This window comes from Moschus berezovskii, chromosome 5 (assembly GCF_049115385.1).
Source record: "Moschus berezovskii isolate FMDL1 chromosome 5, NW_MosBer_1.0, whole genome shotgun sequence".
NCBI lineage: Eukaryota > Metazoa > Chordata > Mammalia > Artiodactyla > Moschidae > Moschus > Moschus berezovskii.
In genome coordinates, this window is record NC_142464.1 from 92,914,109 (window position 1) to 92,926,653 (window position 12,545).

The 12,545-nt window shown below is 38.1% G+C and overlaps 1 protein-coding gene across 1 annotated transcript in view; it reads right to left on the minus strand.

The window, feature by feature from the left end:
• Positions 1-10,785, minus strand: part of CENPC (centromere protein C) — an 83,400-nt gene extending 72,615 nt beyond the window's left edge. Inside the window, exons 1-4 of the mRNA XM_055434281.2 lie at positions 10,550-10,785; positions 4,798-4,844; positions 3,600-3,670; positions 2,663-2,757 (exon numbers count right to left, since the gene is read on the minus strand). Coding sequence (XP_055290256.2) covers positions 2,663-2,757; positions 3,600-3,670; positions 4,798-4,844; positions 10,550-10,567 — 231 coding nt within the window. The 5' untranslated portion in view covers positions 10,568-10,785. The remainder of the gene's footprint in view (positions 1-2,662; positions 2,758-3,599; positions 3,671-4,797; positions 4,845-10,549) is intronic.
• Between the last annotated feature and the right edge of the window lie 1,760 nt (positions 10,786-12,545).

A 12,545-nucleotide genomic window follows, 5' to 3' on the forward strand; every position in this document is an offset into this window, starting at 1 on the left:
ATTGTAAAACATGAAACGAGCTGGTAAAGTTGCATACTTAAATAACTCTGTAGAAACCGAATTCATATAACCTATCATAGAAACAATGAATAGCTTTTAAAAACCTCAAGAAGATTAGATAAATAAATTGCCATATAGGCATTTAACATCACAAATACAACAGAAATGAATAATAAAGTACAGCAACATGAATGATTGTTAAAAAAAAAAAGCAAGGTGCAAAAAACTGTGAGATCAGAGACATGAGACAAAACTGAAGGTAAGAGTAATACACTGAAAATAGAGACATTAAGTAGAAGTATTCAAAATGCATCTTCCTCCTTGCCCCTACTAGGCTGACAACACTAACTGTTAAAATCAGACACCCAAGCAGAAAAACTTATCAAGTCAAGAGAAGAAAGCCTGCAGATATTAACAAGAAGCTTTTCACAATGATGTGGCCATACAGATCATGCTACAGTGAAATCTAACAATGTACAATTCTTAAATATGCAGAGTTTCCAATTATCGTTTTAGTTTTACACTCTTAAAAGTGAGGAGACCAATAAGGATCACTGGAACATTTGACAAAGTTTCTAGTGTAAGCATGTGACTCAGATGGTAAAGAATCTGCCTGCAATGCAGGAGAGCCGAGTTCGATCCCTGAGTCAGGAAGATGCCCTAGCTAAGAAGGGAATGGCTACCCACTCCTGACCTTGTCCCACCAAGACAACATATGTGCTACCTTAAGCATTTTTACCCGTTAAAATATACGGAGGCAAATATTACCCATGGACAGAGAATTCCATGGACAGTGGAGTCTGGCGGGATACAGTCCATGGAGTCGCAAAGAGTAGGACCCAACTGAGTGACTAGCACACACAATGGATAATGTTAAATTAAAATTCTCTCTCCAAACTAGGGCTTATCAGGTGGTACAGCGGTTAAGAACCCACCTGCAAATGCAAGAGATACAGGTTTCTTCCTTGGTCCGGAAAGATCCCCTGGAGAAGGAAATGGCAACCCACCCCAGTATTCTTTCCAGGAGAACCCCATGGACAAAGGAGCCTGGCGGGCTACAGTCCATGGGGTCGCAAAGTGTCAGACATGACTTAGTGACTGAACAACAACAAAGTTATCCATTTGGGGAACCTCCAGGATTCCAATATGTCATGCCATCCCTGAACAAGTGTCAAAAGCTCTGCTTTCCCTCAGTGGACTCACTCTGGGCCAACCTAAAATCAGCTTTTGCCCAAAATCAGCAAATACTCTCAGGAAAGAAAATGACTAACAATCATCAACTCCTATTCTAAGGATTTCACTCTCTTTTTTAGTTCATCTAGTCGTTGTTGCTTCCACAACTCCCATGTCTCTAAAAAACATGAGTTTTTTTGCATTTTATTCTTTTTTTAAACTAGCTGTTGCAGCAGAAGCATTGACCTACTGCAATCTGTTACATCCTACCTTAAAGTTGAACCTCTACCCTTGATATCAAAGCCCTACCCCACAAGAACATTTTGAGAAAAGAAAAAGAAAATATTGTTCATGAACATAGATGCAATCATCTTAAAATATCAGCAAACCAAATCAGAACAAGTTAATACTTCATGACCAAGCCAAGATTATCCCAGGAAACTTAGCTGATTTAACTGTCAAAAATTAATACAATTTATCACATTAAAACAAGTCTCTCAACTATGACAACAATGGATGTCTTCATTCCTTGGAACCAAAAGGCTGTATGTGGTTAATTATTTGTTTATACAAGTTTCTAGTGAATGCTATTTCTAGCATTACAGGTATTCCTCTCAGATACTGCACATTCAGTTTCAGACCACCCCAATAAAGCGAGTACTACAATAAAGCAAGGCACATGAATTTTTTGATTTCCCAGTGTATATAAAAACTGTTTCTACTAAACTGTAGTACAGTAAGTATGCAATACCATTATGTCTAAAAAAATTTGCATACCTTAATTAAAAAATATTTATTGCTAAAAAATGTTACCCATTGTCTGAGCCTTCTAGAAGTCATAATTTTTTTGCAATAGTTAACTTCAAAGGTCTCTGATCACAGATCATGACAAATATAATAATATAAAAATGTCTGAAATATAGTGAGAATTACCAAAACATGACATAGAGACATGAAGCAAACAAATGCTGTCAGAAAAAACAGCGCTGACAGACTTGCTTGGCAAAAGGTTGCCACAAACCTTCAATTTGTAAAAAATGCACTATCTGTGAAGGGCAACAGGCAAAGCACAATCTATGATGTATGTCTATATACAATTTTTCTCTTCAATTACTATTGTGCTTTTGAATAATTTGTCCTCAATCATTAGCTTCAAAATTTCTATTTCAAAGGTGGCTATTTTGCAGAGTTAGGTCAACGTATCCTCTTAAGATATATAATCAATAAAAGGCTGATTTCCCTGTGTAGCAATAAACTGCCTTCAGTAAGAGTGAAAATTAATTGTGTTATAATTTGATGATTCTAATTCCCAATTCCAATTTCAACCACAGGAAATGTAGGACCAAAATTTTCATAAAATATCTCTAAATTTCATGTAAACTCAATGGAAATATAGGATTCCTTTTAAAGAATAAGACTCACAAACAACTAAAATGTATCTAATTTTGTGTATTGAGTTTTACTCATTAAGCTCTCCTTTTTGACTTACCTCTTTGCTTGATGACTGAATACAAATATCTTTTGTTTTAGGTGTTGAATAAAGAACTGATTTTGTGGCATTTTTGCTAAAATCATTGGCAAGACCTAAAAAGTCAAAAAAAAATTTTAATGTATAAAAATATTTGGTTACAATTAAAAGAAGCCCTATATGATACACGAAGAATTCTTTCGATTCTTTTAAGCACGATTAGTTTAACTGAAGTACAGCCATCAACTCAATATTCAAATGTACCTAGAAGGCATCAGGAACTGAAAAAGACAGACAAGATTCCTGAAGAAGTATGTGCCAATTCATCTGTCAGAACTTAAGAGATACTTTTCCACTATGTGTGCTTTTCTTTGGTTGGCTTTTGTTTTGTTTGTTTGTTTTGGTTGGCTTTAATCCAATTCCTTCTGATATTGATCAGCACTTAGAAAAGTTTCCTAAAAGAAAACTTGTCATAATATATCTTTTCTTTAGGAAGGGGTGCAAATCACCAGATGTTATTACAAGCTCTTCAGAGATCTCAAGAATTCAGAACATTTATTTCCATTAATAAGATACTTCGTCTAGCGTATGATAATTATTTACAGAATTCCAGACTATAGGAATCTAGTGTGAACTAAAGGGAATAGCAAATTATTCTCATTTTTGCCAGTATTATCTTCAGTATGGAGAAGGAAATGGCAACGCCAGTATTCCGGCTGGGAAAACCCCATGGATGGAGGAGCCTGGTGGGCTAATAGTGTATGGGGTCACAGACAGTTGGATATGACTGAACAACTAACATACATCTTCAGTATACCAGAAGGTACATGAAGGAGTGCATATGTACTCAAAATTCATGGGAAAATATATACTGAAATGCTCGAACATGTTTGCTGAATTTGATGTCAATGGACAAATATATACTTCAGCCATCCCAATCCTCAAAGTGAAACCTTACTTTTTTCTTCAAAACAGTCTAGTAAGACTTCCAGTATATTCTGGCCTTGTTCTGTATTAATGTCAGGTGCCCTAGTAAGAAACAAAGAAGGAAAAATGTTAATGTATTATTTCTAAAAGATATGTGCTAATTATTAATATCTATCTTGAAAATTCCATATCTCCTTATTATAAAATGCTAATTTTTACTTAATGAGAAAAACATCACCATTAAAATCTGAGGATAAAACAAGTATTTGAGAGACCAAGAGTTCCCAAAAACTATATGAAGCAGTATGTTATTCTCTACATTAACAATTATATTCCCTGACTGAACAGCCATGTCTAAAGCTGTTTTAGACTTCTGCTGTACCTAAAAAAGAACATAAAACTTTTTTGAACAAATTCAATCATTCCTGAAATGCTTCTTTAATAAAGACTCTATAGTCACAAGTCCTAACTGCTCCAAGTAACACAGTCTTCCCTACATTTCAAATGCACTTTTGATTCAATACCTTTAATCTTAAGGAACTAATGAATCAATATAATTTTTAATTAAAAATTATAGGTATAATTTTAGATTCACATGCAGTTGTAAAAATAATATAAAAGAGACCCCTTGTACACTTTATCCAGTTTCTTTCAATGGTAACATTTCACATAATAATACAATATATTATCAAAACCACGATATGGATATTGACAAAATCACCAATTTTATTCAGATTTTTCCAGTTCTACATGTACTCATTTGCGTGTTTATGTTTGTGTGTGTATTTAGTTCTATGCACTTTATCATATTTGAAGATTCAGTTATGATCAGAATAGTCAAGGTACTGAACAATTCCATCACCACAAAGATCCTTCTATTGCTCTTTAGGATCACACCCACCTTTTCTTTTTCTTAGCCCCAGAGAATACACTGCATGTTTCTGTTAGTACCATTCAAAGTCTAGAGTGCTTTATCCATAGCTGTCATTTAGTCAGATCTGAAACTGCCTCTTCCTGATCCATCACTCATCAGGTGAATTTCTTTTATGACTGCCATTTAGCCAATGCACTGTTTGTACTAATATTTCTCTGTTAATATAAATAACTAAGATGACTATACTTAACCAATGAGCATATAAATCATTATTTTAGTCAGAGGTAATAGTTTTTCCTTTCTGTAATTAAAAATTTCACTTTCTAAAGATGGGAATAAAAATCATCTACATCACCTGGAAGGTCGGCAAAATCTTCTTCTATAGTCATTTTTGAGATGATCCTGAAAGAAAAGTAAATCATCAGTTTGGTGAAAAGTTAAGTTCTTCATTTATTCATTCAGCAAGTATTTGCTGATTGCCTACTATGATACTACAAAGACAAATTCCTCTGGATCAAGTGAAAAACAACTTTGCTCACATCCACTGTTTCCAAACATTTTTCATATTATTTCCTTACCCTGGATTTTATTCATCATCTTCTTCCTCTTTCTACTCCTCCATCTCTCCCTACACCTCTTCCATCATCAAAATCATACTATCTGGGCTTCCAGTAACTCAAGTTAGTCCATCAACACTATCTATTTATCTTCTCTCCTTGTAGGTCAATCCCTCTAAATAACAGTAAAGAATAGACTGGAATAAAATAATAATGAAAAAGAGAATGGAACAGAGGACCATTTGCAGACAAACACATATAACAAATTTCTGAAAGATGGAAACAAATGAAACATGATAACTGATGAAACAGAATAAAAGCAGAAGCAGTCTAAAGTAAGCTCAGAGGATACTGTCCTGGATGAGGAGTGAATGACCAACATAATGAAAATGCAAGAAAATTCATACCTAGGAAACTAAGAGTGAAATATCAGAAAAACTGAGGATTAAGAAGTGCTAGAATGTCTCCAAATGAGAAATTAGGCAACCCCAACAAAGAAGAGGGGTTTCTCACATGGTGTTAGTGGCAAAGAACCTGCCTGCCAATACAGGAGACATAAGAGATGCAGGTTCAATCCCAGGATCAGGAAGATCGCCTGGAGGAGGGCATGGCAACCCACTCCAATATTCTTGCCTGGAAAATTCCATGGATAGAGAAGCCTGGCGGGTTACAGTCCATAAGGTCACAAAAGGTCAGACATGACTGAAATGACTTAGCAACAAAGAAGAAGCCCCTATCAATGCAAACGACAGGAAAAATATAAAACACATGGACATGTTGAAACTGGAAGTGGAAAACATATTTGTGATAATCTGGGTCTTATCTTTTAAGTATAAAATCTATAAAGTTAACTTTTCAAGTTGAAAATTGGGTGGTAATAAGATAAATAGTATGCTTTTAAAAATAAATAAATTATTATCAATATAAAATGTTTAGTAAGCTATACTCTTCCTTGGCCCAATGGGATATAAATAATCCACTTCATGTGAACACTCTCTTTACCCCACTCATGCTCTGACATTCTGACTCTCCTAATGCTCTTACACAAAACTCTAGGCCACTGTAGTTTTCACTCACAGGGACTGCTACCTTGCTTCACTTTTGAATTGAATTATTCAGAAAGATGAAGACATCTCTTCGAGTTTAAGAAACCTGAGAGCAGAGACTTTGTCTTACACTAGCTTATATTCTTCCCAGAGCTTTGCCAGTGTTGTATACCACAAAAACATGTTTGGTTATCTTTTTGACATGTCAAATAAATAAGACTAAAATTTATGAGATAAAAGTGTTTTTCTTTGAAAGAAAATTAGTGTTTCACATAGCCTGTTAATTTCAGGAGGTATCTAAGGAGCAAAAGATTAAATCTATTTTACAGATAGCAAACTAAGGAACAAAATCTAACAAGTCTGCATTTTATCACAAGATAGAAAATTAATGCAAGCACTTAGGTCTCTCATCAGCACTCAACATTCTGAAACACTTAAGCAAATCCTTGATAATTAATGTTAGTTAACTCCCTTCCAAGGTCTAATTCAATGTCATTCTTCTAATTTAACACAATAAAATGAAAAAGTCATATTTTCACACTAAATGTTCCTGAACATTAAATAACACCTGTAAAGTACTCTGTTCCTCTTTTAAATAGAAAAAATTGAAGGCTAAGACAATGCATTCCTTCAGCAAATATGAATCAAGCACCTACAAGAGGGTCAAATGCTATTCTGGCACAGTAGAAAACAAGTGGTGAACCAGATAGACAAGATTTTAAATTAAAAGTTAGAATACAAAAATTATTAATTTTCAAACACAAAAACTTTCAATTTCAACTCATCTTCATTCAATTTCAGATTCTTTCATTCACTATGAGATTATGTTTCTCAAAGAAAATAATATACATCACAGCTGCTGCTGCTAAGTCACTTCAGTCATGTCCGACTCTGTGAAACCCCAGAGACGGCAGCCCACCAGGCTCCCCAGTCCCTGGGATTCTCCAGGCAAGAACACTGGAGTGGGTTGCATTTCCTTCTCCAATGCATGGAAGTGAAAAGTGAAAGTGAAGTTGCTCACTTGTGTCTGACTCTTCACAACCCCATGGACTGCAGCTTACCAGGCTCCTCCTCCCATGGGATTTTCCAGGCAAGCGTTCTGAATTACCTCCTCCAATAAAAACATCACAGTAGAGTTTCTCACGGAGAAGGCAATGGCAAGCCACTCCAGTACTCTTGCCTAGAAAATCCCATGGATGGAGGAGCCTGGTAGGCTGCAGTCCGTGGGGTCGCTAAGGGTCGGGGACACGACTGAGCGACTTCACTTTCACTTTTCACTTTCCACTTTCACACATTGGAGAAGGAAATGGCAACCCACTCCAGTGTTCTTGCCTGGAGAATCCCAGGGAAGGGGGAGCCTGGTGGGCTTCCGTCTATGGGGTCACACAGAGTGGGACACTACTGAAGTGACTTAGCAGCAGCAGCAGCAGAGTTTCTCAAACCTAGCATTGATAACGTTTTGGGCTGAATGACTCGTAAGGGCATGTCCCGTGCATTGGTAGGATACTTGCAGCATCCCTGGCCTCCACCCACTAGATGCCCTTATACACCCTCATCCATACATTTTCAAGAAAACCAGAAATTTTCCCAGGCAACAGCAAACACCTCCTGCAGGGCAAAATTACACCCAGTCTGAAATCACTAAAGTATACGAATGACTGAAAATAATCTCTCAACTCCTTTCTCCCTTTGTCTTTTAAATGAGTTATGATGCAAAGTCAGATATGAGAACTAAAAGGGTCAAAACAATTCTAACTTTGGGGGGACTTCCCCAGTAGTCCAGTGATTATGACCTTGGGCTTCCAACGCAAAGGTCGGGTAGTGGATTCAATCCCTTGTCAGGGAACTAAGATCCCACATGCCACATGGCACAGTTAAGGGGTGGAAGTGGAGTGAACTGTGGGAATTTGCTCCCAGCCAAATCTTCTCAGCAAACTTTCATGATCAAGTGATTCCTGGACAAGAAACAAAAGTAGAATCATCCCATTCCCCAGTGGATTTGAATAAAAACACAACAGATGACACTGGAGAAAAACCAAACTGGGTCTATAAGGAGTCCTGCACATGATGTGGCACACACATTCATACTGTGCCAAGAGCACTTGCATCTTACCATATCACTCTGAAAAATCTACTATATGAATAGCTGGATGTGTTTTACTGGGAAAATGATTTTTGTCGTGTCAGTGTTTCTGCACTAGTGCTTTGGATCAGTAATAAACACAAGACTTTTTGTTGGAAAATAAAAGTGAACTGCGATCAAAAGAATAAGACACAGCAAACTGAACCAGCAGCTGCTCTTCCAGTTTTAGTGTTGTCTCTCTCTCTTCTCCTTAATCTGAGAAGCCAAGTGCAGTCAATGGGGAGGACCATTACAAACAGAAGGAAAGAGAACTTTGAAAGGAGACACAAGGGCAATGTTTACAGAAGATTGACAGTAAAAGCAGGCAGCAGGAAAAGCAGTCAACGTGAGAACTAAGACAAGCTTGAACCAGTCTAAGCTTTCCATATTCTGAAGGGCATCATCCTAAAACTAGGAGAAATTTGTAACAGGTGAGATCACAGTGAGAAAAGAAGTTGTTTATTAATAATATCATTGATATTATTATTATTGATCATAGATTTTAAATACATGCCAACATCAATATAAATAAAATACTGATCATGGTTTTTAAAAAAAGAAAGAATGAGAAGATAAGCCACAGACCAGGAGAAAATATTTGCAAAAGGCACATCTGATAAGGGCTGCTATCCAAAATATACAAAGAACACTTAAAACGCAATAAAAAGAGGGGACTCCCCTGGAGGTCCAGTGATTAAGGCTCCAGTTTCCAATGCAGAAAATGTGGGTTCAATCCCTGGTCAGGGTACGAAGATCCCACATGCCTCCCAGCACCACCAACAAATAAAAATGAATAAAATATTTTATCTCAATTAAAAAACAAATGGTCCAAAGACCTTAACAGATACCTAAGAAGATATACAGATAGCAAGTAAGCTTGTGAAAAGATGCCCTACATCATATGTCAATGGGAAATGCAAACTAAAGCCGGATACCACTATATATCTGACTGTGAGTCCAAAATCTGAAAAAATGACAATGTCAATTGTGGAACAATGGGAACTCTCTTTGGAAGGCAAAAAGGTACAGCCACTTTTTTGGTGGTTTCTTACAAAAGTAAACATACTCTTATCAAATGACCCAGCAACCGCGCCTTTTTCTTTAGTCAACAGTATGAAAGTGTTGGTATAGAGAATACTTTTTACCATGAGCACATGCATTAATTACATTATATATAACTGTCGGCTGAAAAAAATGCACAACTTAAACTTAATAATTTTTATTTGGTGACCTTACTTAGGACCATAGCTCAGGAGACAGACTCTCAGAAAGAACTACTCCCAAGAAGTAAGGCTGGGTGAAAAAAAAAAAAAATCAAGTATCAAAATTACTGCTAGTCACGAAAAAAGACACCTCAAGCTAATGATTTTAGTACTTCTCTTTATAGGCGAAGACGCAAGAGTCCAGACTCACTTAAGTCTCTTTAGGCCAGTAACCTGTTTCCTCCATCCTGAAGTCCCCTCAGGCACACTTAGGGGCAGCTGCAGTTTCTGGTGGCCTGATGGTGGGCTACATTCTGTTTATTTAAGTGGAGGGCAATAATTTTTGTCCACAATAAACTTCTTTATGCATACAAGCATATATATACAGCAATATAAATGGGAATTCATCAGTGCTGAAGATCTTAAACGGGGAGATAAAAGTAGAAACTAAGAGTTTAGGATAGGGGCTGCTAAGGGTTGTATAACGTATCAATAACCTTAACAGGCTATGGGGGCGCCAACAGTCGGATACGAGACTCTGCGGCTAAAACAACAAAACCGTAAACCTCAAGTACAGAAAAGTGAATACCAAGGAGTCCAGAAACTGTCCAATAAAAATGAGTTTCCGCCTCCTCAGTCATTCACCGCTTACACGTTTAACCCGCAGCTGCCTCTCAGAAACTTGCCTCTTTACACCAGCAATTCTGAAAGAAACGGTCAATTTCAACGCTTTCCAACACTACCAAGGACAGAAAATTATTGGGAGGACGAACTGAAAGCTCAGTCGCTCAGTGGTGTCCGATTCTTTGCGACCGCACGGACTGTATGTAGTCCGCCAGTCCCCTCTGTCCAGGGGATTCTGCAGGCAAGAACACTGTAGTGTACTACCATTTCTTCTTCCAGGGAATCTTCCCCACCCAAGGATCGAAACCTCCTCTCTTACATCTCCCTGCATTGGCAGGCAGATACTTTACCACTGAAAAAAAGAGAAAGTTACCCGTCACAACTGGATTACAAAAAGCCTGAGGAAACACTGCAAGTAAAGTAACTGAAGAGTGACACCCGCTCACTTCCCAACTCAAAAAATTCGCGCAACTTTCCATTGAAATCCTCCAGAAGCTACGACACAGGCCCGAAGCTTCATTCTCCCCGCCTCACCCGGTTCCAGGCCTGCACTTACCAGCCCCCATGCAGCCATGTTCCGGCCCGGCCCCGACCGGACAGGGGTTTAGGGCGTAAGTCTACCCGGGTCAAAATTCTGGGCAGCCCAGCGAGGATTCAGCCACCCCAAAACCAGCCAGAAGGAAGCCCAGCTCCGCTCTTAGGCGACAGACAGAGGGAGAGGGCTGGCTCCGAGAAGCGCGAAGCTATCAAGCCAGCGCGCCCACTCGCGCGCCGCGTCCTGCGCAATTTAAAACGGACTGCACATGCGCAAACGGGGTTGCCGACTCCGAAGGAAGAAAGCCGTTGTGTGCCCGCCCCCTCACTGGTACTCGCCCCTCCGCCTTTTCGTAGCCCCGCCCACCCACAGTAGCCCCGCCCTCCCCACCCAGCAGCCCCACCCCATCCTTCTAAAGACAACCTCTCTTGCTCACACAGCTTCCTTGTTTCTTTCTGGCTCACTCTCCCTCTTTCCCACGCAGAGGAAGTGTAAAACTTCTTGATGGTTACATTACAAAGTAAAAAGTAATATTTGGAAGGATACAAGGTTAAAAAATTGCTGAAAACATTTAAAGAGTAATGTTTTACTGTGCAGGTTCATTCGCAACACCCCAGCCCACTTATGCATCATCTCTGAAAGGAACAACGGTATATTAAAAATGGTGATGGATGACGTATTGCTCCCCCTTAGGTTGGGGGGGGGGTTACTATTTCTGTGAGGCAGTGCCAACAAAATGATCTATGTAAGTACATACCACTTAAGTATGATGTCCTGGAAAGAATCCTAAATCAGAAGTCTTGAAACCTGCTCAGTGGACTAGCTATCTCATGTATGACGAGCTCTGGCACCATTTTGGCAGGTTCCTTATTTACGTAATGGGAAAGTTAAGTTAGATGCTCTGAAAAATGACTAGACCTGACCATTTTATGATTCTATGACCTTTTTTATGATTTAATAAAAAATGTATCAGGGAATTCAAATCAGAAAATGGACCTTCACTTAGGCAAAGGAAACAAAAGCAAAAATGAATAAATGGGGCTTTATCAAGCTAAAAATATTTTGCATGGTGGAGGAAATTATCAACAAAATGAAAAGGCCACCTATCGAAGGGGAGAAAGTATTTGCAAGTGGTACATACAATTAGGAGTAAATACCCAAAATATACAAAGCACTCATACAATTTAACATCAAAAAGCTAAAGAACCCAATTAAGAGTGAGCAGAGGAGCTGAATAGACATTTCCCAAAGAAGTCATACAAATAACTAATAGGTACATTAAAAGATGCTCAACATGAAAAGGGACCCCTCCTACACTGTTGGTAGAATGTAAACTGGTACAGCGACTATGGAGAACAGTATGGAGGTTCCTTAAAAAACTAAAAATAGAGCTACCATATGATCCAACAATCACTCTCTTGGGCATATAGCTGGAGAAAGCCACAATTCAAAAGGATATTTGCACCCCAATGTTTATTGCAGCTCTGTTTACAGTAGCCAAGACATGAAAGCAACCTAAATGTCCTTCAACAGAGGAATGGATAAAGAAGGTGTGGTACATATTTACAATGGAATATTACTCAGTCTTTAAAAAGATGAAATAATGCCATTTGGAGCAACATGGATGGATCTGGAAATTATCATACTAAGTGAATTAAGTCAGAGAAAGACGAATATGATATCACTTATATACAGAATCTAAAAAAAAAAAAAAAGATACAAATGAACTTATTTACGAAACTGAAACAGATTTACTCAGAAAACTAACTTATGGTTACCAGAAGGGAAGATAGGATGGGGGAGGGATAGATTGGGAATTGGGGATTGACACGTACACACTGCTATATTTCAATTGGTAATCAACAAAGACCTACTGTGTAGCACAGGGATGCTGCTCAATACTCTGTAGTAATCTAAATGGGAAAAGAATTTGAAAAAGAATAGAAAAAAAAAAGTTCAACATCTCTAATTATCAGTTCAGCTCAGTTCAGCCCCTCAGTCGTGTCTGACTCTCCGC